The sequence below is a fragment of the Mobula birostris genome, chromosome 11 (genome assembly GCF_030028105.1).
Source record: "Mobula birostris isolate sMobBir1 chromosome 11, sMobBir1.hap1, whole genome shotgun sequence".
Classification (NCBI taxonomy): Eukaryota; Metazoa; Chordata; class Chondrichthyes; order Myliobatiformes; family Myliobatidae; genus Mobula; species Mobula birostris.
Window position 1 is genome coordinate 116,267,433 of NC_092380.1, and position 27,938 is coordinate 116,295,370.

General features: G+C 47.3%; 1 protein-coding gene across 1 annotated transcript; it reads left to right on the forward strand.

Moving 5' to 3' along the window:
• On the forward strand, positions 1-27,684 carry LOC140205339 (ciliary microtubule associated protein 1A-like). The gene is made up of 7 exons (XM_072272928.1): positions 1-459; positions 1,245-1,376; positions 3,982-4,185; positions 5,534-5,635; positions 6,542-6,663; positions 13,851-13,991; positions 25,737-27,684. Exons 2-7 carry the CDS (start codon positions 1,268-1,270, stop codon positions 25,824-25,826), a joined length of 768 nt encoding a protein of 255 aa, XP_072129029.1. The 5' UTR covers positions 1-459; positions 1,245-1,267; the 3' UTR covers positions 25,827-27,684.
• The last annotated feature ends 254 nt before the right edge of the window (positions 27,685-27,938 follow it).

A 27,938-nucleotide genomic window follows, 5' to 3' on the forward strand; every position in this document is an offset into this window, starting at 1 on the left:
GCGGAAATCCGGAGCGGACTGGAAGTAATTCTTGGGGTCCGGCAGGCATCCGGAAAGACTCCCGGGTAGCCGGAGTGGATCCTGACTTAACCCTTGAGACCGGCGGAAATCCGGAATGACCGAAGCAGATCCGGAGAGACCCTATCGGACGGGAGCAGATCCGGAGAGAATCTGGAATCCGGAGTAACTCCCGGGGATCTGCCCTGACCCAGACGGGGCGGAGTTGGACGAAGACTGTGTACAATCTCCATGGAGACGCGAAGTTGCGGCTGCTGAGAGTTTGTGTTGGATTCCAGACGGGACACCGGCTTCGTGTCTGTTCCGTCACCCACAGCCGGCCTGTGATTCCCTGCGTCGCCCGCTGCTCTCCATCTGTGTGTCCCACCCGGCAGGCTGCTGTCGTCTGTCTGTCTCACTCTGTCCCCCAGCCTGTTCCTCTGGGGGTTGTTCAGTCCACAGGTGAACCGCGTGCCTGACCAGTTAGTCCGTGGGGGCCCTGAGTGTGCACAGTCCTGTTTAAGCGGGGATCCGGGTGCCTGCGAGTGTGGGGGGCTCCTGTTTGTGCGCGGTCCTGTTTTGCACAGTCCCGTGTGAGCGATGACCTGTGTTTGTGCGAGAACCTATGTTGCACAGTCCCGTGTGACCGATGACCTGTGTGCGAGATCCTGTGTTGCACAGTCCCGTGTGAGCGATGACCTGTGTTTCTGCGCGGTCCTGTTTTGCGCGATGTGTTTTTGCGCAGTCCTGTGTGAGCGATGACCTGTGTTTGTGCGAGATCCTATTTTGCACAGTCCCATGTGAGCGATGACCTGTGTTTGTGCGAGATCCTGTGTCGTACAGTCCCGTGTGAGCGATGACCTGTGTTTGTGCGAGAACCTATGTTGCACAGTCCCGTGTGACCGATGACCTGTGTGCGAGATCCTGTGTTGCACAGTCCCGTGTGAGCGATGACCTGTGTTTCTGCGCGGTCCTGTTTTGCGCGATGTGTTTTTGCGCAGTCCTGTGTGAGCGATGACCTGTGTTTGTGCGAGATCCTATTTTGCACAGTCCCATGTGAGCGATGACCTGTGTTTGTGCGAGATCCTGTGTCGTACAGTCCCGTGTGAGCGATGACCTGTGTTTGTGCGCGGTCTGGTGTGAGTGTGGGGGTCCCGTGTGTGTGATCCCCTGTATTTTTGAACGTCCTGTGTCCGCTGTCGCTGTCCGGTTGGCGAATCGGTTCAAATTGTGTGGCTTCTCCACAGCTCCAAACGCCGACGCTCCGGCCATGAGCACAGGCACCTGGGTGGGACCCTGGAGGCCGCACCGACCCAGAGGGCCGATCGCAGCCTATTACAGCAGCCCCGGACCCAAGTACAGGCTGCCGGGATCCACGGGTAGGTGGGCAGTGTCAGTGCGCTCGGGCGGGCGGTGAGCTGGGGAGCTCGGCACGGAGTGTTCAGCTGAGACCCAGAGACAGTGTGATAGAGCAGTGTGGGAGCGTGTGCAAGGCGCTTGGACAGGTACATGGATAGACGCCAGGGTGGTGGTGGTCAGGGCAGGTAGGGCTCGTCAGCTGTGTTTGGCAGCTCATCTCGAAGGCGAACCTCCACTGCCTTGCGGCTACGGGTATACCTTCTCATGGGGAAGGCTTCGGGGGTAAATCCTGAGGAAAAATCCGGAGCTGGAGTTCCTAAGGCGGTCCTACAGTGTCTTCAGCGCTGACTGACGACTCCTGTGATGCCGCTGGTTCCAAACTGTATCGGCGTCTGTTGTTCATCAGCTGTTTGAAGAGGGAGCCTGCTGTGTGGACATCAGCTTGCTCTCCATGTCGTACTGCCGCGGCTTGTGTGTTACATAGACAGCTCGGACGCAACGCCCATGTCGACCCTGACGAACGGAGGGCCTCGGCTAGAGAAGCGTTCGGCACGCAGGCCTTCATCAGTAAGGCCATTGAGTGCAGGAGTGGGGAAGTGAGGCTCTAGTTTTATAGGACGTTGGTGAAGCTGCCCTTGGAGCACTGTGTACAGATTTGGTCACCCGGTTACAGGAAAGGGGCAACATCGAAAAGGGTAGTGAAAACAGTGTTAGATTTGAATACCGAATAAGGCAGGTGTTTTTCTAGCGCAGTTAGAGACAGATATGATGTCGTAGGCATCACTGAGTCGTTGCTGAAAGAAAATTATAGTTGGGAGCTTAACATCCAAGGATACACATAGTATGGAAAGTACAGGCAGGTAGGCAGAGGGGTGGGTCTGTTGATAAAAAAAAGAAATCCAATCCTTGGAAAGGGGTGACAGTATCTGAAAATGTTTAGTCCTTATGGGTAGAATTAAGAAACTGCAAGGGTAAAAAGACCCTGATGGGAGTTATATATAGGCCAACAAACAGTAGCCAGGATGTGGGCGATGGTGCTGGAGGCGGATACAATAGGGTCTTTTAAGGGACTCCTGGACAGGTACATGGAGCTCAGAAAAATAGAGGGCTATGGGTAACCCTAGGTAATTTCTAAAGTAAGTACATGTTCAGCACAGCATTGTGGACCGAAGGGCCTGTATTCTGCTATAGATTTTCTATGTTTCTAGATTATAACAGGAGATAGAAAAGGCATGTTAAAAGGGCAATGTTAGGATAGTCATGGGGGAAATTTCAAAATGCTGGCAGATTGAGAAAATCAGATTGGTACTAGATCTAAAGAGAGTGAATTTGTAGAATGCCTGTGAGATGATTTTTTAAAACAGCTTGTAATTGAGCCCACAAGGGGAAAGGACATTTTGGATTGGGTGCTGGTGACTAGTGGTGTTCCATAGGGGTCAATATTGGAACCACTTCTTTTCACGTTATATGTCAACAATTTGATGAAATTGGTGGCTTTGTGGTCAAGTTTGCAGATGATGCAAAGGGGTGAAAGGGCAGGAAGTTCTGCAGAGGCAAAGAGGTTAAGAAGGACTTTGACATATTAGGAGAATGGGCAAAGAAGTGGCAGATTGGATGCAGTAGGGACAACTGGTTGAGGCCAGCAGGTTTAATGAGTGAGCAAGAATTGTGGATGAAAACTGGGTTTAAATAGGTTGCAGGCGATGAGTTGGAAACGAGTGGTAGATGAATCTTGTTGCTGGTGGAGACTGGGAGGAGCCTGCCTGTGCAGGTTTGACAGAAGAGGCATAGACAGGGTGAAAGCACATAGTCTGATTACCAGGGTGGTTGCTAAAACTACAAACAAGAGGGCTTATGTTTAAGATCCAAGGTGAGAGATTTAAAAGGAAGATCAGGGACAGCTTTTTCACATAAAGCATGGAGCATAGTAGGAATGAGCTGGCAAGAATAGTAGCTGAGTAGGCAAAATCATGATAACTGTCCCAGCACCACCATCTCCATGTGACTGTGTTACACAGTGAGGAATCCCCGGAAAACAGTCCCTACACCACCATCTCCGTGTGACTGTGTTACACAGTGAGTGACCCCCGGAAAACAGTCCTAACACCACCATCTCCATGTGACTGTGTTACACAGTGAGGGATCCCATTTGTCCATGTTTGGCCTACAGCCCTCTAATTTCCTCCATTCCGTGAATGAATGAATGCATCCCTTCATATTTGTTGAGGGAAAGGAGAGGGTGGATGCCTTGAACTCCCAGTCAGAAGGAGAGCTGGGACAGATCACCCAGTGTAGCAGATGCTCCTGAACTGCATGCGGGCAGATGGGATGAACATAGATGGGCAAAAACAGCACAATGGGCTGAAGGGCCTGTGTCTGTGACTGTGGCTCCCTCCTCAACACCTATCAAGCAAACTCCTCCCCTCCCACTCCCCCACTCCTTCTTTCACCATCCTTACCCTCCTCTCCTCCACTCCCCTTCTCTCTACCCACCATTGCTCCTGATTCTCCTTTCTCCTCCTTCTATCCTCCACTCCTGCTCACCTCTCTCCCCTTCCCGCACTCTCCAGTTCTGGAAGCCCCCCACCAACCCCACGGTCAGTGTGCCTCCCTGTTACGTTCCAGGTTTCGAACAGCACGACACGACCAAGTTCCGATCTCCGGCGTACAGTTTTGGTGTTCCTCATGCCCGCCTAACAGAGGACAGCTCCCCGGGGCCGGCGTACCTCATCCCCTCCTTGCTCACCAGGAGGGGCAGGGACGGCACCCCCGCCTACTCCCTCTACAGCCGCCCCAAGGAGATCCGCTCCTTCCAGACGCCGGGACCAGGTAACCAGACTGCAGGAAAAGGGGGAGTGCTGGCTCACTGGCTGTCACTGATACCACTGGGATTCACTTGGTCAGCTGATGACACTGGGTCAGTGGGGGTTCACTGGGTGTCACTGGGACAGTGAGGGTCACTTGGTGTCACTGGGTACTATGGGGTCAATGGGGGTCACTTTATCACCAGGTCAGTGGGGGTTACTGGGTTTTACTGGGTACCACTGGGTCCCAGTGGGGATTACTGAGTGTCATTGGGTACTGTTGCATCAGTAGGGGTCACTTTGTCCCGAGGTGTCACTGGGTCAGTGGGGGTTACTGGGTGTCACTGGGTCCCAGTGGGGTTACTGGGTGTCACTGGGTACCACTGGGTCAGTGGGGGTTACTGGGTTTCACTGGGTCAGTGGGGGTTACTGGGTGTCACTGGGTCCCAGTGGGGTTACTAGGTGTCACTGGGTCAGTGGGGGTTACTGGGTTTCACTGGGTACCACTGGGTCAGTGGGGGTTACTGGGTGTCACTGAGTCAGTGGGGGTTACTGGGTGTCACTGGGTCCCAGTGGGGTTACTGGGCGTCACTGGGTCAGTGGGGTTACTGGGTACCACTGGGTCAGTGGGGGTTACTGGGTTTCACTGGGTACCACTGGGTCAGTGGGGGTTACTGGGTGTCACTGAGTCAGTGGGGGTTACTGGGTGTCACTGGGTCCCAGTGGGGTTACTGGGTGTCACTGGGTCAGTGGGGGTTACTGGGTGTCACTGGGTCCCAGTGGGGTTACTGGGTACCACTGGGTCAGTGGGGGTTACTGGGTTTCACTGGGTACCACAGGGTCAGTGGGGGTTACTGGGTGTCACTGGATCAGTGGGGATTACTGGGTGTCACTGGGTCCCAGTGGGGTTACTGGGTATCACTGGGTCCAGTGGGGTTACTGGGTGTCACTAGGTCAGTGGGGTTACTGGGTGTTACTGGGTCCCAGTGGGGTTACCGGATGTCACTGGGTCCCAGTGGGGTTCCTGGGTATCACTGGATCCCAGTGGGGTTACTGGGTGTCACTGGGTCCCAGTGGGATTACTGGGTGTCACTGGGTACCAGTGGGGTTACTGGGTGTCACTGGGTACCAGTGGGGTTACTGGGTGTCACTGGGTCAGTGGGGTTACTGGGTGTCACTGGCTACCAATGGGTCAGTGGGGTTACTGGCTGTCACTGGGTACCACTGGGTCAGCCCCACTACCCACTTTGCCCAAAACTCACCCACGTTCAGCACACAACTGCTCACCCTCACAGACAGTCCCCTCACCTCGCACTCGCTCCATTCCCCCAGCTCTGACCACGTCCTCACCCCACATGTGTGTTCCTGTGCAGGAGCTTATGCCCCCGAGAGCTCAGGGCGTTTGGCCTACTCCGCAGCCCCCGCATTCTCCATCGCCGGGAGAACCAGAGGCTTCAGGACTGACCAGTCACCGGGTAGGTGCTCATTTCCTCTTGTGCAATAATCTTTTCAGATGTCTTCTGAAAATCCAAATACATCTCCTGGACACCATTCACACACTGGCTTGGTACTTTGTCAAAAACTAAAGAACTAGTCGAACCTGCTCCCTAGTCAGGGAACAATGTTTACTCAACATGACCACATTGTTTAAATGTCCTGTTCCACTTCTCTGGTGACGGACGGCACACACAATGGAATGCAGGTTGCGTTAATTAGCCCAAACGTGAATGGGGACGTTTCACCTGTGGTTTTCTATTCAGCCGTCTGAAGGAGCAGCCGCTGTGTACGCTGCCTCCGTGGCCACCAGCCCGTTATTGCCGCACGTTTTGAATCCTTATTCAGTAGGTGCCAGAGACTTGTCAGTCGTGGTCTAATTGGTTCTGGAACTTTTTACTTCTGTGACAGGGGTTTTCACAGATTTTCTCATTGTCTTTCACCTTGTTTACTTCCTGCTGTTACTGTGAACATAAGTACAAAGAGCTTGTTCAAACATTTTGCCACTTCCTCATCCTGTTCTCTGTTCGAGGGTTTGAAGATGCAACATTTGCCTCTTGCAACCTTCTTGCTCTCACTCAGATTCTACTTACCCTCTGATCAATGTTCCAATCCGATCTCTCCGCTTCGTAAGATTCTCCTGATCCTTTCACACTCACTTGCCAACAATGACAAGGCTGGTCTCTAGAATCTGGGGAATCTTTTCTCTCACTTTGCATTTTAACTCCCGGGAGTTTCCCACTATCTTCAATCGAATCTGCGCAGTGATTAGAAAGGGCATCAGAGGTTTGGTGGGGGGGGGGGGTGCTGGAGAATAGCAAGCAGACTCGATGGGCTGAATGGCCTAATTCTGCTATTATTCTTATGGTCCTTTGGGCTCCTTGCAGGCCCTGCAGCTTACCTCCTGCCTTCTGTGCTGGGCCCACACATTGTCACTAAAGTCTCTTCTGCCAACTTTTCCCTGAGTGGACGAAGCAAGACCGGCAGCTTCCACGAAGACTTACGGAAGGTAACATCTCTCACTCACACTTGGATAGCAGTTCCAACAGCTGGGAGTGTCGTGATTGTTACTGGTACAGAGACGTGGCTTCCAACCCCACCACATGGCTAGAGAATTTAATCTTACATAATTTATAAAGCCAGCAAGCTGCTTTTCAGTGCAGATCCCTGTAGACACTTTCCCAGTTCACAGATCCCTCTGTCTGGCTCCAGACCCCTATGGTCACCTCGTTAATTGTCTCCACCGATTAAGTTGGGCAGTGGGAAATAGGCCAGTCAGCCCACTGAGCCTATGCTAACCACTGATTCTCCCCACATTCCCAGCAATTCCCCAAATCCTATGGTCGATTCCAGAGACCAAAGAGTTAGCTCACCAGGAGAGATTGAGACACCTGGGACTATACTCAGTGGAATTTAATAGAATGAGACGGGTTCTTACAGACATGTAAAATTTAGGAAAGGGATAGATCGAGGCAGGAACAGTGTTTGCACTGGTAGGTGAGCCTAGAACTAGGGGGCATGGCCTCAAGATTTAGGGGAATAGATTCAGGACGATGAGGAGGAGAAACTGATTTCCCAGAGAGTAGTGAGTCTGTGGAATACCCTAACACGGAGAAATCTGCAGATGCTGGAATTTCAAGCAACACACATAAAAGTTGCTGGTGAATGCAGCAGGCCAGGCAGCATCTCTAGGAAGTGGTACAGTTGACATTTCGGGCCGAGACCCTTCGTCAGGACTAACTGAGGGAAAAGCTAGTAAGAGATTTGAAAGTGGGACAGGGAGGGGGAGATCCAAAATGATCCTAATGTGAGACCCGACGCAGACTGGGAGATCGTTTCGCTAAACACCTACGCTCTGTCCGCCAGAGAAAGCAGGATCTCCCAGTGGCCACACATTTTAATTCCACATCCCATTCCCATTCTGATATGTCCATCCACAGCCTCCTCTGCTGTAAAGATGAAGCCACACTCAGGTTGGAGGAACAACACCTTATATTCCGTCTGGGTAGCCTCCAACCTGACGGCATGAACATTGACTTCTCAAACTTCCCCTACCACCCCACCTCCCCCTCGTACCCCATCTGTTATTTATTTATTTATTATTATATTTTCTTTTTCTCTCTCTCCTTTTTCTCCCTCTGTCCCTCTGAATATACCCCTTGCCCATCCACTCGGTTTTCCCTCCCTCCCCCTTTCTTTCTCCCTGGGCCTCCTGTCCCATGATCCTCTCATATCCCTTTTGCCTATCACCTGTCCAGCCCTTGGCTCCATCGCTCCCACTCCTGTCTTCTCCTATCATTTCGGATCTCGCCCCCCCCCCCACCCCACTTACAAATCTCTTACTAACTCTTCCTTCAGTTAGTCCTGACGAAGGGTCTCAGCCGGAAACGTCGACTGTACCTCTTCCTAGAGATGCTGCCTGGCCTGCTGCGTTCACCAGCTGCTTTGATGTGTGTTGCTGTGGAATACCCTGCCCAGGGAAGCAGTAGAGGCTCCCTCATTAAATATATTAAAGTACAATTAGTTAGATATTTGCATCACAGAAGAATGAAGGGTTGTGGGGAAAAGGCGGGTGGATAGAGCTAAGTCCACGGCCAGATCAGCCGATTGAGTGGTGGAGTAGGCCACCACTTTCCTCGTAGTTCTATGTCCTGATGCTCAAGCAGAAAGCCAGTCACAGACAGCAGCAAAGGTTGCAGGAGCTGGGGAGAGCAGCACCACTCACTGCACTGCCCTGTGACAGTGATTTCTAGCAGGAGTGTGGGCACCAGGATAAATTCAGCCACAACATACGTACGCTAGGGCTGGGGGACACCAGCATTGCCTGCAGGAGGAGAGGGTAGATGCTGTGATCCACGGAGAGACTTCAGCTGCTTTCACCCAGTGAGACTTATAAAGACCTGAGGATTTATAAGTGTGGTCAGACCACACTTGGAATATTGTGAGCAGTCTTGGGCCATTTATGTAAGACACAGGAGCAGAATTAAGCCGTTCAATCCATCGAGTCTGCGCCACCTTCCATCTTGACTGATTTACTATCCCTCTCAACCCCATTCTTCTGCCATCTCCTCGTAACCTTTGACACCTCTGCCTTAAATATTCCAACGAAATCCACAAATTCACCACCAGTTAGCTAAAGAAGTTCCTCCTCATCTCCGTTCTAAACGGACGACCCTCTATTCTGAGGCTGTGCCCTCTGACCCAAAACTTCCCCACCACAAGAAACATTTTCTCCATATCCACTTTATCTAGGCATTTCAATATTCGATAAGTTTCACTGAGATCCCACCTCATTCTTCTGAACTCCAGTGTATACAGGCCCCAAGCCATCAATTGCTCCTCATACAATAAGTCTTTAAATCCTGGAATCACTCTCATGAACCTCCTCCAAACCCTCTCCAATGCCAGCACATCCTTTCTTAAATGATACTTCGAGTCCTCACCAGTGCTTTATAAAGCCTCGGCATGATATTGTGCTTTTATAAGACTATAAGACTGTAAGATATAGGAGCAGAACTAAGCCATTTGGTCCAGTGAGTCTGCTCCACCATTTCATCATGGCTGATCCAATTCTCCACTTAGCCCAATCTCCTGCCTTCTCCCCGTATCCCTTCATGCTGTGTCCAGTGAGGAATCTATCATCCACTGCCTTAAAGATACATAAAGTCGGCCTCCAAAGATTGTCGTGGCAAAGAATTCCACAGATTCACAACTCTCTGGCTAAAGAAATTCCACCCCTTTTCTATGGAAGACACTAGCAGTATGGTGGAAGTTCCAGATGTCAGGGGTCATGAAGAAGTTACCATTACTAGAGAGAAGGTTCTTGGGAAACTGGTAAGTCACTTGGATCTGAATTTCAATGAGTAAAAGCCCAGAGCCATCAAACGCTCTTCATACGACAAGCCATTCAATCCTGGAATCATTTTTGTGAACAGTTTCAGCACATCCTTTCTAAGGGGCCTAAATCTTCTCACAATACTCCAAGTGAGGCCTCACCAGTGCTTTATAAAGTCTCAACATTATATCTGTGCTTTTATATTCTTGTCTTCTTGAAACGGATGCTAACGTTGCATTTGGCTTCCTCACCACAGACCCAACCTGCAAATTAACCTTTAGAGAATCCTGCACAAGGACTTCCCTTTGCTCCTCAGTTCTTTGTATTTTCTCTCCATTTAAAAAATTGTCAACTCTTTCATTTCTTCTACCAAAATACGTGACCATACACTTCCCAAAACTTATTCCATCTGTCATTTCTTTACGCATTCTCCTAATCCGTTTAAGTCCATCTGTACTTCCTCAAAACTACCTGCCCCTCCACCTATCTTCATATCACCTGCCAACTTTGCAACAAAGCCATCAGTTCCATCATCCAAATCATTGACATACAACATAAAAAAGAATCGGTCCCAACACAGACCCCTGTGCAACACCACTAGTCACCAGCAGCCAACCAGAAAAGGTTCACTTTATTCTCACTCTTTGCCACCTACCAATCAGCATGCCAGAATCTTTCTTGTAATACCATGGGCTCGTAGCTTGTTAAGCAGCCTCTTATCTGGCACCTTGTCAAAGGCCTTCAGGACCTTTTTTCCAATCCTGAAGAAGGGCCTCAGCCCAAAAACATCGACTGTACTCTTTTCCATAGATGCTGCCTGGCCTGCTGAGTTCCTCCAGCATTTTCTGTTTGTTGTTCTTTTGTCTGTCCTTCTTGTTATTTCTTCAAAGAATTCCAAGAGATTTGTCAGGCAAGATTTTCCCTTCAGGAAACCATACTGACTATGGCCTATTTTATCATGTGCCTTCAAGTACCCTGAAACCACATCCTTAACAATTGATTCCAACATCTTCCCAACCACTGAGATCAGACTAACTGGCCTATATGTAACGGCCTTTGCCAAAAAACCCCCGTTGCCTAGGGTGAATAGCCGTCGACCCCGCCAAACAGTGCAAATGCTTTGGTGCGGACACGGTGTGAGGCACCCAGTGATCAGCCACGACACAAATATCGAACAATATACCAAGTGCGCGTAAAGAATTATCTTTATAGCAAATTTTGGTGATGGGTTAGAAGCAACAACCAAAAGAAAAGGTGCCACATAAGTAACTTCTCAGTCTTGTGCACATAATATTTTAGTACATTGGAACTGACGCCTACGGTTCCATCCACAACGTCTTTCCGAGACTCTGGCCACCCTCCGAACCCCCGAAGTCCGGTATCTGCCGCCCTGGAACCACTGTCCGTTCTCCATACGTCCGTCCTCTCTGCTCGCCTCCTGAAAAAGCCCATGCTCCTCAACTCAGCACACATATACAAGATAACATAACGTGACTTCCATTGGCTAGCAAAATGAATACAGTTTCCATTATCACATAATATAACCCAAACATTGCCGTTACAGAGAACCCCTTGCTCAGCAGTTAACAGTACGAGAAGCCATTTTAATATAACACTTCAGAGAAGCCATTTTGGTAATAAGCGATTAATAGTTAACAGTCCATCTAGTATTACTGAGAACCCTACATATAGTTTCCTTTCTTCTGCCTCTCTCCCTTCCTTAAGAGTGGAGTGACATTTGCAATTTTCCAGTCTTCTGGAACCATTCCAGAAACTAGTCATTCTTGAAAAGTCATTACTAATGCCTCCACAATCTCTTCAGCCACCTCTTTCAGAACCCTGGGGTGTACACCATCTGGTCCAGGTGACTAATCTACCTTCAGGCCTTTCAGTTTCCCAAGAACTTTTTTCCTGGTAATGGCAACTTCACATACTTCATCCCCCCAACACCTGGAACTTCTACCATGCTGCTAGTGTCTTCCACAGTGATGACTGATGCAAAATAATATTTCAGTTCATCCACCATTTTCTTGACCCCATTACTAGCTTTGCAGCATCATTTTTCAACGGTCCAATATCCACTCTTGCCTCTCTTTTACACTTTACGTAGCTGAAGAAACTTTTGCATCCTCTTTAATATTTATGGCATTCGGCCCTGGATCGGTGGCATTAGGCCCTGGGTTGACGGTCACTCTTTCTGGAAGGACTGAGTTTATGCGGCTGCTCTCCTCGTAGGCAGTGAAAAGATTTTTCTTCTGAGATTTATGTGATTATTTATATTGGTTTCCCTCCGTTTTCAGTGTTTTCTTTCTTGTGGTTGGTTGGTGGGTGGGTGGGTGATTTGTTAATTTTGTGTGTGTGGTGGGGGGTGGGTGATTTGTTAATTTTTTGTGTGTGTGGGGGGTGGGTGATTTGTTAATTTTTTGTGCGTGTGGTGGGTGGGTGATTTGTTAATTTTGTGTGTGTGGTGGGGGTGGGTGATTTATTAATTTTGTGTGTGTGTGGTGGGGGGTGGGTGATTTGTTAATTTTTTGTTTGTGTGGTGGGGGGTGGGTGATTTGTTAATTTTTTGTGCATGTGGTGGGTGGGTGATTTGTTAATTTTGTGTGTGTGGTGGGGGTGGGTGATTTATTAATTTTGTGTGTGTGTGGTGGGGGGTGGGTGATTTGTTAATTTTTTGTTTGTGTGGTGGTGGGTGGGTGATTTGTTAATTTTTTTGTGTGTGTGGTGGGGGGTGGGTGATTTGTTAATTTTTTGTGTGTGTGGTGGGTTGTGGGGGGGGGGGTTGGGGATTTGGTGCTGTTCTTCTCTGTGAGTGAGAGGGCCTGGGATTGTTATGTGTAGAGGATCGTTGATTGTTTTTGGGCTGTTTTTTGCTGGGGGGGTGGTTTGCGGTTTGCAAGTTTTGTTTCTTTTCTTTTACATGCCAGTGGGGGGGGGGGTGGTGATGTTTTTTCTTTCATCAACACCCAGGGTCTTTCTGTATTTAATTTAATTTATACATGCATACTTTGACAATGAAATGAACCTTTGAACATTCATATTCCATCTTTACCTTCTTAATGACTTTTTTAGTTGCCTATGTTCGTTTTTAAAGGCTTACCAATCCTCTAACTTTCTACTAATTTTTGCCCTATTATATGCCCTCTCTTTGGTAGTTATATTCTAATCCTTATGAAAAGAATGCTAATATTGCATTTGCCTTCCTCACCACCGACTCAATCTGCAAATTAACCTTTATCAAATCCTGCATGACTCTCAAGTCCCTTTGCACCTCAGATTTTTGAATTTTCTTCATTTAGCAAATTGTCTATGCTTTTATTCCTTAAACCAAAGTGCATGGCCATACACTTCCCGACACTATTCCATCTGCCACCTCTTTGCCCATTCTCCTAATCTGTCTAAGACCTTCTTTAGCCTCTTTGCTTCCTCAAAACTACTTGTCTCTTCAACTATCTTTGTATTATTTGCAAACTTGGCCACAAGTCCATTAAGCCATCAGAAGTTCCAGAGGAGGTTCACAAGAATTATTCTGGGAATGAAAGGGTTAACATATGAGTAGCATTTGATGGCTCTATGCCTGTACTCACTGGAGTTTAGAAGAATGATGGGGGAATTTCATTGAAACCTATTGAATATTGAAAGGCTTAAATAGGGTGGATGTGGAGAGGATGTTTCCTACAGCGGGCGAGTTTAGGACCAGAGGATGCAGCCTCAGAGCAGAGGGGCTTCCATTTAGTACAGGGATGAGGAGGAATTTCTTTAGCCAGAGACTGGTGAATCTGTGGAATTTATTATCACATCGCTGTGGAGACCAAGTTACTGGGTAAATTTAAAGTAGAGATTGATAGATTCTTGATCAGTCAAGGTGTCAAGATTACGGGGACCCACTAAGGGAATGGAAGTAAATCAGCCATGATGGAATGGCGGAGCAGACACAATGGTGTGAATGGCCTAATTCTGCCCCTGTGTCCTGTGGTGTTATGGATTATGTAACTGCATATACTCACTAATTTGTCACTTGCTGAGAGATAGTGTGCCAAGGATATACCACTGATTCCGCTGCCTTGTCCTGATGGCTGAGGAAGTGGGTCTGGAAGGTGCTGGGGGACTAAGCTGGGTAAGTAATTGCAGTGTACACTGTGTGCCAGTGTGGGGACGGGGAGGGGTGCTGATCCAGTGGGCTCATTGTTATCCAGGCAGGTGACCGTGGTGCCATTGAGTCTTTAGGGTAGCTAGTGAGAGCGTCTCTTGTTGGAGGTCGTCATGGGCAAGCCCTCAGAGGGGGTTTGAACAGGGCAGACGCTGGGAGTTTGGCTGCCGGCAGCTTTTTGCATTACCATGTGGTTTTGTTCCCTCAGACCCCAGGACCAGGAGCATACAGAGTCACGGACACCAGTGTGTACAAGCAGAAACCTCCCCAGTTCAGTATCTTCGGTCGGAACCAGCTGCCCGGTGATTCGACAAGAAAACCGGGACCTGGAAGTCACAGTCCGGAAAAGGTAATGGAAAACTCACAGGAGCTGAGTGGTGTTTGCACCTTCACCAGTGCCATGCTACCCAAATCAGAAACTACATGTCCTGTTCACCTCCAGCTCCAATGCTCCCTCACTAACTATCTCCCCTTGGCCAATATTCTTGACTCAAGTTGACATTTCGTTGTTGTTCAACTATACATAAATACAGACAAACACAGTTCCAGATGTCAGGGGGCATGACGTGTTTGTAGTTACCATAACTGGAGAGAAGGCTCTTGGGAAACTGAAAGGTCTGAAGGTAGATTAGTCACCTGGACCAGATGGTGTACCCTCCAGAATCCTGAAGGACATGGCTGAAGAGATTGTGGAGGTATTAGTAATGATCTTCCAAGAATCACCAGATTCTGAAATGGTTCTGGAAGACTGGAAAATTTCAAATTTAGAATGGAGATGAGGAGGAATTGATTTTCCCAAAGAGTAGTGAATCTGTGGAATACTCTGCCCAATGAAGCAGTGGAGGCTATCTCGGTAAATATATTTAAGATAAGGTTGATAGATTTTTTCATTGTGGGGAATTAAGGGTTATAGGGAAAAGGCAGGAAGGTGGAGATGAGTCCACGATCAGATCAGCCACGATCTTATTGAATGATAAAGCTGGCTTGACAGGCCAGATGGCCTACTCCTGCTCCTATTTCTTATATTCTTATGCTCTTGTGTGGCAGAAGGAAGGAAACTGTAGGCCAGTTAGTCTGACCTCAGTGGTTGGGAAGATGTTGGAGTCGATCATTAAGGATGAGGTCTTAGGGTACTTGGAGGCATATGATAAAGTTGGCCATAGTCAACGTGGTTTCCTCAAGGGAAAATCTTGTCTGACAAATCTATTGGAATTCTTTGAAGAGATAATAAGCAGGATAGACAAAGGACAACCGGTTGATGTTGTGTACTTGGATTTTCAGAAGGCCTTTGACAAGGTGCCACATAAGAAGCTGCTTAACAAGCTATGAGCCCATGGTATTACAAGAAAGATTCTAGCATGGATAAAGCAGTGGCTGATTGGCAGGAGACAAAGAGTGAGAATAAAGGGAGCTTATTCTGGTTGGTTGCCAGTGACTAGTGGTATTCCACAGGGGTCTATGTTGGGACCGATTCTTTTTTATGTTATATGTCAATGATTTGGACGATGGAATTGATGGCTTTGTTGCAAAGTTTGCAGACGATATGAAGACAGGTGGAGGGACAGGTTGTTTTGAGGAAGTAGAGAGGCTACAGAAGGACTTCGACAGATTTGGAGAATGGGCAAAGAAGTGACATAGAATACGGTGACGTGAAGTGTTATGATCATGCACTTTGGTAGAAGGAATGAAAGAGTTGACTATTTTCTAAATGGAGAGAAAAAAATGTGATGCAAAGGGACTTGGGAGTCATTGTGCAGGATTCCCTAAAGGTTAGTTTGCAGGCTGAGTTGGTGGTGAGGAAGGCAAATGCAACATTAGCATTCATTTCAAGAGGACGAGAATATAATGCAAGGATGTAATGTTGAAACTATAAAGCACTGGTGAGGCCTCACTTGGAGTATTGTGAGCAGGTTTGAGCCCCTTTTCTTCTATAGGATGTGCTGAAACTGGAAAGGGTTTAAAGGAAGTTCATGAAAATAATTCCAGGATTGTCATATGAAGAGCGTCTGATGGCTTTGGGCATTTTTTCACTAAAATTCGGAAAGATAAGGAGTGATTTCATTGAAATCTATCGCATTGTGAAAGACCTCGGTAGAGTGGATGTGGAGAGGATGTTTCCTATGGTGGCAGAGTCTAAGACCAGAGGACACAGCCTCAGAATAGAGGGGCATCATGTTAGAACAGAGATGAGGAAGAATTATTTTCTAGCCAGGGGTGGTGAATCTGTGGGATTCTTTGCCACTGGCAGCTGTGGATGCCAAGTCTATGTACCTTTAAGGCAGAGGGTGATAGGTTCTTCATTGGTCAGCGCATGAAGGAATATGGGGAGAAAGTAAGAAATTGGGGCTGAGAGGAAAGTTGGATCAGCCATGATGAAATGGTGGAGCAGACTCAATGGGCCAAATGGCCTAATTATGCTCCTATATCTCATTGTATAAATGAAACAATTTTCCTCTGGAGCCAAGGTGTAAATCACAGCATCAATGACCACATAGAGCACAAGGCATATATAAGATAGAGTAAATATATAATCACACAAAAATGAGATATTAATATAGCTCAAGTCTCTGATTGTCAATATTCTGCAGGTTTATGGTGCATGGGATGAGGGTGGCAAAAGCAAGCCCACGGCAGTCTGATCATCACACGCTAGTACAGCCCAATATGATGTTGTGGGCATCACTGAGTCATGGATGAAAATTGGTTAGAGTTGGGAGCTCAACATCCAAGGGTGCACATTGTATCGAAAGGACAGGCAGGTAGGCTGAGGGGATGGCATGGCTCTGTTGGCAAAAAATGAAATCAAATCCTTAGAAAGGGATGATACAGGATCCAAAGAATTCACCTGTCAATTTGAGAGGGAGAAGCCAAATTTGGATGTATCTATAAAGGAAATTACAGAGGCATGGGAGAGGAGCTGGCCAAATTTGATTAAAAGGGGACACTAGCAGGGATGACAACAGATCATCAATGGCTGGAGTTTCTGGGATCTATGCGGAAGGCAGAGGATAGATATATAAGACTATAAGAGCATAAGACATTGGAGCTGAATTACGCCATTTGAGCCATTGAGTCTGTTCCACCATTCAATCATGACCGGTCCTTCCCCACCGCCCCCCCCCCCACCTCAGTCCCACTCCCCAGCTTTTGCCCCAAAATCTTTGATGCCATGCCCAATCAAAAACCTATCAAGCTCTGTCTTAAATACATCCAACGACCTGGTCTTCACAGATGCCCATGGTAATGAATTCCGTAAATTCACTACCCTCTGGCTAAAAAAATTTCTCCGCATTTCTGTTTTAAATGGACACCCCTCTATCCTGAGGCTGTGCCCTCTTGTCCTACACTCCTCCACTATGGGAAACATCCTTTCCACATCTACTCTGACTAGGCCTGTTTACATTTGAAAAGTTTCAATGAGATCCCCCCTCATCCTTTTAAATTCCAGCGAGTACAGACCCAGAGCCATCAAATATTCCTCGTATGATAACCCTTTCATTCCTGGAATCATCCTTGTGAACCTCCCCTCAACCCTCTCCAAAGCCAGCGCATCTTTTCTGAGATGAGGAGCCCAAAACTGTTCACGATACTCAAAGTGAGGCCTCACCAGTGCCTTATAAAGCCTCAGCATCACATCGCTGCTCTTGTATTTTAGACCTCTTGAAATGAATGCTAACATTGTGTTTGCCTTCCTCACCACTGACTCTACCTGGAAGTTAACCTTTAGGTTTCCTGCACAAGGGCTTTGCATCTCAGATATTTGGATTTTCTCCCCATTTAAAAAATACCCTGCACATTTATTTCTACCAAAATGCATGACCATGCATTTGCCAACATGGTATTTCATCTGCCACTTTCTTGCCCATTCTCCTCATCTGTCTAAGTCCTTCTGCAGCCTACCTGTTTCCTCAACACTACCTACCCCTCCACCAATCTTCGTATCATCTGCAAACTTGGCAACAAAGCAATCTATTCCATCATCTAAATCTTTGATATACAGCATAAAAAGAAGCGGTCCTAACACCAACCCTGCGGGACACCATTAGTCACTGATAGCCATACAGAAAGTGATCCTCTTATTCCCACTCACTGTCTCCTACCAACCAGCCAATGCTCTTACAAGGTCAGTAACTTTCCTGTAATACCATGGGCTCTTAACCTGGTAAGCAGCCTCATTGTGGCACCTTGTCAAATGACTTCAGCACGGTTTTTTAAGGGAAAATCTTTCCTGACAAATCTCTTAAATTCTTTGAAGAAGTAACAAGCAGGATAGACAAAGGAGAATCAGTGGAAGTTGTATATTTGGATTTTCAGAAGGCCTTTGACAAGGTGTCGCACACGAGGATGGTAAGAGCCGTGGTATTACAGGAAAGATACAAGCATGGATAAAGCTTTGGCTGATTGGCAGGTGACAAAGAGTCAGAGTAAAGGGAGCCTTTTGTGATTGTCTGCCAGTAACTAGTGGTGTTCTGCAGTGGTCAGTGTTGGGGTCTTTTTTTTCACGCTGTATGTCAATGATGCGGATGACAAATTTATGGATTTGTGGCCAGGTTTGTGGATGATATGAAGATCGGTGGAGGGGTAGGTCATGTTGAGGAAGCAGAGAGGACTAGGACAGATTAGGAGAATGGGCAAAGAAGTAGCAAATGGAATACAGTGTTGGGAAATGTATGGTCATGCACTCTGGTAGATGGAAAAAAAAGTGCAGACTATTTTCTAAACGGAGAGAAAATTTAAAAATCTGAGGTGCAAAGGGACTTGGGAATCTTCATGCAGGATTTTCTGAAGGTTAATTTTCAGGCTGAGTCACTGGTGAGGAAGGCAAATGCAATGATAGCATTCATTACAACAGGACTAGAATGTAAAAGCAGGGATGTAATATTGAGGTATAAAGCACTGGTGAAGCTTCATTTGGAGTGTTGTGAGCAGTTTTGGGCCCCTTATCTTAAAAAGGATGTGCTGAAACTGGAGAGGTTTCAAAGGAGGTTCATGGAAATTATTCCAGGATGGAAAGGCTGATCATATAAGCAGTGTATGATGGCTCTGGGCTTGTACTCACTGGAATTTAAAAGAATATTGAGGAGGATTTCATTGAAACCATCAAATGTTGAAAGGCCTAGATGCTTCCTATAGTTGGGCAGACTAGGGCCAGAGGGCACAACCTCAGATTAGGAAGACGTCCAGTTAGAATGGAGTTAAAAAGGATTTATTTAGCCAGAGGGTGATGAATCTGTGGAATATGTTGCTACAGGTGGTTGGCTGTATTTAAGGTGGAGGTTGATAGATTCTTGATGTCAGGATGTGAAAGGTTCTGGGGAGAAAGCAGGAGAATGGGGATAATTGGGAAGTGACTCAGCGATGATTAAATGGTGGAGCAGACTCAATGGGCTGCAATGGCTTAATTCTGCTCATTTGTCTTATGGTCTTAAAGATTAGTTTTAATTATCACATGTCCATTGAAACATCCAGTGAAATGCTGTGTTTGCATCAATGACCAGTAAAGTCCAAGGATTTGCTGGGGGCAGTCTGCAAGTGTCGCTACACTTATGGCATCAACATCACATGCGCACAACTTACTAGCCTTGACCCGTATGTCTTTGGAACGTGGGAGAAGACTGGAGCACCCGGTCACGGGGAAAATGTACAAACGACTTTCATTAGCAGCAATTGGATCTTGATTTTCCAATCATGGCACTATAGCACATTACAGTAACTGCTGAATTACTATGCCATCCTCTCTATCTTCCAGGATCAATTCCAATTGTGATACAAACTGAGAGTATTCAGTTCATTGTTCCATAACAATGTTTCACGCAGTATCAATTCAGAAGGGCAGGTCCTGTTTGACAAACTTCCTGGAGTTCTTTGAGGACTGAGAGACTGGTGTAGGGGGCAGGGCTTCAGATTCTTGGATAATTGGGATTTCTTCTGGGGAAAGTATGACCTGTTCAAAAAGGACAGGTTACACCTGAACCCGAAGGGGACCAATATCCTGGCGGGAAAGTTTAATAAAGCTGTTAGGGAGGGTTTAAACTAATTTGGCAGGGAGATGGGAACCGGAATGATAGAGCGGAGGAAGGGGAAAACAGAAATAAATCTAAGATAGTGAGCAGTAAAGATGTCAGAAAAGACAGGCAGGTGATGGGGCAAATGTGTAGCCATTGGGATGAGTTGCAGTGCAATAAAGTTGCAGTGCAATCAAAGCAAAAAGTACCAAATACTGGACTTAAGGTGTTATACTTAAATGCACGCAGCATAAGGAATAAGGTGGATGATCTTGTTGTACAGCTACAGATTGGCAGGTATGATATTGTGGCCATCACTGAGACCTGGCTAAAGGATGCATGTCTTTGGGAGCTGAACGTCCAAGGATACACAGTGTATCGGAAGGATAGGAAGGTAGGCAGGGGGGAGGCGTGGCTTTATTGGTAAGAAATGATATTAAATCATTAGAAAGAGGTGATATAGGATCGGAAGGTGCAGAATCTTTATGGGTTGAGCTAAGGAATAGCAGGGGTAAAAGGACCCTGATGGCAGTTATTTATAGGCCTCCAAACAGCTGCAGGGATGTGGACTACAAATTACAACTGGAAATAGAAAAGGCTTGTCAGAAGGGCAGTGTTATGATAATTGTGGGGGATTTTAACATGGGAGTAGATTGGAAAAATCAGGTCGGCACTGGATCTCAAGAGAGAGAATTTGTAGAATGTCTGCGAGATGGCTTTTTAGAACAGCTTGTTGTTGAGCCCACTAGGGGATCAGCTGTACTGGATTGGGTATTGTGTAATGAACTGGAGGTGATTGGAGAGATTGAGGTGAAGGAACCCTTAGGAGGCAGTGATCATAACATGATTGAGTTCACTGTGAAATTAGAAAAAGAGAAGCCGAAATCTGATGTGTCGGTGTTTCAGTGGAGTAAAGGAAATTACAGTGGCATGAGAGAGGAACTGGCCAGGGTTGACTGGAAAGAGACACAGGCAGGAAAGACGGCAGAGCAGCAGTGGCTAGAGTTTATGCGAGAAATGAGGAATGTGCAAGACAGGTATATTCCAAAAAAGAAGAAATTTTCGAGTGGAAAAAGGATGCAACCGTGGTTGACAAGAGAAGTCAAAGCCAAGGTTAAAGCAAAGGAGAGGGCATACAAAGAAGCAAAAATTAGTGAGAAGACAGAGGATTGGGAAGTTTTTAAAACCTTACAAAAGGAAACCAAGAAGGTCATTAAGAAAGAAAAGATTAACTATGAAAGGAAACTAGCAAATAATATCAAAGAGGATACTAAAAGCTTTTTCAAGTATATAAAGAGTTAAAGACAGGTGAGAGTAGATATAGAACCAATAGAAAATGATACTGGAGAAATTGTAATGGGAGATGAGGAGATGGCAGAGGAACTGAACAAGTATTTTGCATCAGTCTTCACTGAGGAAGACAGCAGGATACCGGACACTCAAGGGTGGCAGGGAAGAGAAGTGTGCGCAGTCGCAATTACGACAGAGAAAGTACTCAGGAAGCTGAATAGGCTAAAGGTCGATAAATCTCCTGGACCAGATGGGATGTACCCTCGTGTTCTGAAGGAAGTAGCTGTGGAGATTGCGGAGGCATTAGCGATGATCTTTCAAAAGTCGATAGATTCTGGCATGGTTCCGGAAGACTGGAAGATTGCAAATGTCACTCCGCTATTTAAGAAGGGGGCAAGGAAGCAAAAAGGAAATTATAGACCTGTTAGCTTGACGTCGGTGGTTGGGAAGTTGTTGGAGTCGATTGTCAAGGATGAGGTTACAGAGTACCTGGAGGCATATGACAAGATAGGCAGAACTCAGCATGGATTCCTTAAAGGAAAATCCTGCCTGATGAACCTATTACAATTTTTTGAAGAAATTACCAGTAGGCTAGACAAGGGAGATGCAGTGGATGTTGTATATTTGGATTTTCAGAAGGCCTTTGACAAGGTACCACACATGAGGCTACTTAACAAGATAAGAGCCCATGGAATTACGGGAAAGTTACATACGTGGATAGAGCGTTGGCTGATTGGCAGGAAACAGAGAGTGGGAATAAAGGGATCCTATTCTGGTTGGCTGCCGGTTACCAGTGGTGTTCCGCAGGGATCAGTGTTGGGGCCGCTTCTTTTTACATTGTACATCAACGATTTGGATTATGGAATAGATGGCTTTGTGGCTAAGTTTGCTGACGATACGAAGATAGGTGGAGGGGCCGGTAGTGCTGAGGAAACGGAGAGTCTGCAGAGAGACTTGAATAGATTGATAGAATGGGCAGAGAAGTGGCAAATGAAGTACAATGTTGGAAAGTGTATGGTTATGCACTTTGGCAGAAAAAATAAATGGGCAGACTATTATTTAAATAGGGAAAGAATTCAAAGTTCTGAGATGCAATGGGACTTGGGAGTCCTCGTACAGGATTCCCTTAAAGTTAACCTCCAGGTTGAGTCAGTAGTGAAGAAGGTGAATGCAATGTTGGCATTCATTTCTAGAGGAATAGAGTATAGGAGCAGGGATGTGATGTTGAGGCCCTATAAGGTGCTGGTGAGACCTCACTTGGAGTATTGTGGGCAGTTTTGGTCTCCTTATTTAAGAAAGGATGTGCTGACGTTGGAGAGGATACAGAGAAGATTCACTAGAATGATTCTGGGAATGAGAGGGTTAACATATAAGGAACGTTTGTCCGCTCTTGGACTATATTCCTTGGAGTTTAGAACAATGAGGGGAGACGTCATAGAAACATTTCGAATGTTAAAAGGCATGGACAGAGTGGATGTGGCAAAGTTGTTTCCCATGATGGGGGAGTCTAGTACGAGAGGGCATGACTTCAGGATTGAAGGGCGCCCTTTCAGAACAGAAATGCGAAGAAATTTTTTTAGTCAGAGGGTGGTGAATCTATGGAATTTGTTGCCACGGGCAGCAGTGGAGGCCAAGTCATTGGGTGTATTTAAGGCAGAGATTGATAGGTATCTGAGTAGCCAGGGCATCAAAGGTTATGGTGAGAAGGCGGGGCAGTGGGACTAAATAGGAGAAAATGGATCAGCTCATGATAAAGTGGCGGAGCGGACTCGATGGGCCAAATGGCCTACTTCTGCTCCTTTGTCTTATGGTCTTATGGTCTTATGGTCTTATGGACATAATGAGTGCAGTGGATAGAGGGGAACAGGTGGATGTCGTATACTTGGATTTCCAGAAGGCGTTCGATAAGGTGCCGCACAAGAGACTTAAAAATAAGATACGGATGCATGGAGTCGGAGGAGTGTATTGGCATTTAGTGAGGCTTCTTCACTAAATATATTTAAGATACAGTTAGATAGGTTTTTACATTGTAGGGGAATTAAGGGTTATGGGGAAAAGGCAGGTAGATGGAGCTGAGTTAGGGACAGATCAGCCATGATCTTATTGAATGGTGGGGCAGGCTCGATGGGCCGGATGGCCTACTCCTGCTCCTATTTCTTATGTTCTTACGGTGGTGGCAAGTGTAGGAAGCCAAACTCCAAAAGGTTTGTGGGAGAAGTGCAGGGAGCCAGAGGCTGGAAGGTTTGTGTGGGATTGGGATGGAGGATTACAATGAGATGCAACTGGAAGCTGAAGATAACCGTTGGCCATAACAGAAATGTTCTGCAAAGAGGTCACCTGGATGGTGTTAGGGTTTTGCAGTGCAGAAGAGACCACACTGTGAGCACAGAGAGCAGCACACAGAACTGGCTGAGGTGTAAACACTGCTTTCTGAAGCCTTTGTTGGTTGAAGTCGACCATGGATGTTACGTCCTAGCTGTCTACATATATGCAAGCCAAGGCAGAACGATAAGGAGAACAAGTTGTTGCCCATGCAGCAGGCCCTCCCCTCTCCATGCAGCTGATAATCCAAAGGAATGGCAGAGACCGATACAGTTTGGTTCCAGCAGCATCACAGGAGTTGCCAGTCAGCATTGAACTCAATGTAGGACTGCCTTAGGGATTCCAGCTCTGGATTTTTCCCTCGGGGTTTACTCCTGAAGCCTGCCCCATGAGTGAGTATAGCTGCGTTGGTTTGAGATCAGAGTTTTCCTTCTCCAAGATGAGCTGCCAGCCACATTTGACGAACCCCATCTGCCCGGAAAACACTGCTTTACTGGGGAACCTTTGCTCTCTGAGCAATGAAAAGGGAAGAGATAAAAGGGGCAGGTGTTGTATCTCCTGCAGCTGCAGGGGCTGGTGTAACACCGCATATGACGATGACACGTGTGTTGCCATGAGCGGTATTGCAGGTAGAACAGTGAAAGTGATAGGAGAGCAGGGCAAGGACTGGTGGGGTGGAAAGTGAGGACCAGGGGACCCTCTTTTTGCACACCATTGTTCTGTGTGAGAAAGGGAAGACCTGCCTGAAATTGAGCACACAGGGATGATATCTCTGTCAACTATAGTGGAGAGGGATCCATAGCCGGGGAAGCAGGAAGAAATCTGGAAAGCATTTGTGTGGAAGGTATTGTTAACAGGACATCATCAAGTCAGGGAAACAAAGAAATAGAGTCTGATCCTCATGAATCAGGGTGAGAGGAGCTGTAGTCAGATGTGTGGAATGAACTGCCAGTGGAAGTGCTGGATGCTGGTTTGATTTCAACATTTAAGAGGTTTAGGTAGGTACACGCATGGGAGGGGTATGTTGGACTATGGACCAGCATGAGTCAATAGAACTAGGTAAAATAACAGTTTGGCACAGACTAGATGGGCTGAATGGCCCTTTTCTGTGCCGTGATGATCTATGACTCTGTGGGATGTGTAGTCTTTTGACGGGTGGAGGCACTAACATCTCTCCTGAGATGGAGACAGAGGTAAACTACGCTTTATTGACAGGAGGAGGAGAGTTGGCAGCAGTGGTGAGGAGCCTTTCCAGTACAGAAAGCAGCATCAGTACAATCAGATTGGTGCTGAGAAAACCAAGTGGGATCTACCGGCATTCTTATCAACGCACCTCTGAGTCAGAGGGAAGTTGGTGAATGTCGAAACAAGTTAGGTGGTGACCGGTGGGTCATGTCCTCAAGGGACACAGGCCTTCCTGCTGTGTAGTGGAGGAACTGGGAATTCATGGTGAAACCAGCCGGCCGGGACCATAGAAGAAGAAATTGTTAGTGTGGTGGAGGCTGTTTGTTGGGTGAAGGTAGAAGGACGTTAATTGTTGGACAAACAGTGTGAAATGACGTGACTACCATCTGGCTAGTGATTTGAGGAACAGGAGGTAGATACAAGCTGTGACGTCGGAGATAACAGCACTGGAGGGATAGGTCAGAGACTCTTTGGAGACAGTCACCTGATATTTGGGGATGGGCCCTAGTATAAGGTGGTGTCAAAGAGCTACCACTCAGCCTCTGCAAGGTCGAAGTCAGTTCATCAAAACATGAGCCCAACATTGTAATCTACAGCAGTCAAAAGGAAAATGCACATCACTGAGAGGCAGGAACTGTGTATCAGCCATTTCCACCTCTTAAGGATGTTAATAATGTTGAGTCTTGGTTCCTTGATCTCAGGTTTCAGGTGTGGACCCGAGGACAACTAGGGGAGAAATGACACGTGCAGAAATGAAATCAACCAGAAATTAAGCCCTGGAGTGATGGGAGCAGAACTCCCGCTCTCCTGGACATCCTTACACCCAGTGCCCTGTTACCTCATTGCTTCAGCCACCCCACTTACTGAACTGGCTCTGATGTGGTGCTGTGCGGCGGTGTGCTCTGAGAGCAAGGTCTGTGTTGTAACATGCACACTTTGTTGCATGTGTCTCAGGCCCATCAGTCCGGCTGGGCTGATGATCAATTCTGACACTGTGACTGTTCTGGGAGGAACTATTAGGATCACGACATGCCAGTGAGATGAAACCTGATCCTGAAAGCACAGAAACACAAAGTGCTGGAGGAACTTGGTAGGCCAGGCAGTATCTATGGAGGGGAATTAATAGATGATGTTTCAGGCCGAGATATTAAACATAATTCTAATTCTGAAATTGCTTTTCAATGTGAGGATGGATTGAAGAGGAAAGCTATTTTTTGAACTAATTTTCCTGTTTGGTCACATTTACCTGGATGAAATTAAATTGATCACGGTCTCCTTCTGTCTCCATACAGGTTGTAGTCAACCGCAGCATAGCTCCTGCTTTCTCCTTTGGTGTCAAACATTCAGAGTATGTGGCACCAGTAATCGTTGATGGTGTGTAATGTCACCAGCTCATATTGAAGGAAACACTTCCAGCTACTCCGGACTCCTTCCCTTGGAAATACTCTGAATCAATTTTGAAATCAGTGCATGTGTGAAGCCTGGCAGGTGGTCAAAAAAGCAGTCAGGCGTTGCACGGGAATGAATCACAATACAAGTTCCTGAAGAGATCAAACCTTTCCCTCTATTTTTGATGGTTTTAGTTAAAGGTCCAGCTTGGATAAACATCATCAAAACATCCCTGGCTCAGAAACAAAGGTCGCAAGAGTGAAACGAACAGCAATTAGAAATCTCTTTTTACCCAGTCCTTACAAACTGCAATCATCAATACTTTACATTTTGTACAGGTCACTTTGCATGTTCGAAGTCTTAATCTCAAAAAGTCTAGACTTCAACTGCAGTAGGTGGTCATTCTTGGACAAGAATCAGTTTCAGGGCAACATTCAATGTTGGGTCAGGGTCTCTACGTCAGTTCCTCAGGGTCTGCACCTTCCATTCCCCATGGTCAGTTCCTCAGGGTCTACACCTTCCATTCCCCATGGTCAGTTCCTCAGGGTTTCTACCTTCCATTCCCCATGGTCAGTTCCTCAGGGTCTGCACCCTCCATTCCCCATGGTCAGTTCCTCAGGGGTTCTACCTTCCATTCCCCATGGTCAGTTCCTCAGGGTCTGCACCCTCCATTCCCCATGGTCAGTTCCTCAGGGGTTCTACCTTCCATTCCCCATCGTCAGTTCCTCAGGGTTTCTACCATCCATTCCCCATGGTCAGTTCCTCAGGGTCTGCACCTTCCATTCCCCATGGTCAGTTCCTCAGGGTCTGCACCTTCCATTCCACATGGTCAGTTCCTCAGGGTCTGAACTTTCCATTCTCCATGGTCAGTTCCTCAGGGTTTCAACCTTCCATTCCCCATGGTCAGTTCCTCAGGGGTTCTACCTTCCATTCCCCATGGTCAGTTCCTCAGGGTGTGCACCTTCTATTCCCCATGGACAGTTCCTCAGGGTTTCTACCTTCCATTCCCCATGGTCAGTTCCTCAGGGTCTGAACCTTCCATTCCCCATGGTCAGTTCCTCAGGGGTTCTACCTTCCATTCCCCATGGTCAGTTCCTCAGGGTCTGCACCTTCTATTCCCGATGGTCAGTTCCTCAGGGTTTCTACCTTCCATTCCCCATGTCAGTTCCTCAGGGTTTCTACCTTCCATCCCCCATGGTCAGTTCCTCAGGGGTTCTACCTTCCATTCCCCATGGTCAGTTCCTCAGGGTCTACACCTTCCATTCCCCATGGTCAGTTCCACAGGGTTTCTACCTTCCATTCCCCAAGGTCAGTTCCTCAGGGTTGCTACCTTCCATTCCCCATGGTCAGAACCTCAGGGTCTGCACCCTCCATTCCCCATGGTCAGTTCCTCAGGGTCTGCACCTTCCATTCCCCATGGTCAGTTCCTCAGGGGTTCTACCTTCCATTCCCCATGGTCAGTTCCTCAGGGTCTGTACCTTCCATTCCCCATTCCGTTCCTCAGGGTTTCTATCTTCCATTCCCCATGGTCAGTTCCTCAGGGTCTGCACCTTCCATTCCCCATGGTCAGTTCCTCAGGGTCTGCACCCTCCATTCTCCATGGTCAGTTCCTCAGGGGTTCTAACTTCCATTCCCATGGTCAGTTCCTCAGGGTCTGCACCTTCCATTCCCCATGGTCAATTCCTCAGGGTCTGCACCTTCCATTCCCCATGGACAGTTCCTCAGGGTTTCTACCTTCCATTCCCCATGGTCAGTTCCTCAGGGTCTGCACCTTCCATTCCCCATGGTCAGTTCCTCAGGGGTTCTACCTTCCATTCCCCATGGTCAGTTCCTCAGGGTTTCTACCTTCCATTCCCCATGGTCAGTTCCTCAGGGGTTCTACCTTCCATTCCCCATGGTCAGTTCCTCAGGGGTTCTACCTTCCATTCTCCATGGTCAGTTCCTCAGGGTTTCTACCTTCCATTCCCCATGGTCAGTTCCTCAGGGTCTGCACCTTCCATTCCCCATGGTCAGTTCCTCAGGGTCTGCACCTTCCATTCCCCATGGTCAGTTCCTCAGGGTCTGCACTTTCCATTCCCCATGGTCAGTTCTTCAGGGTTTCTACC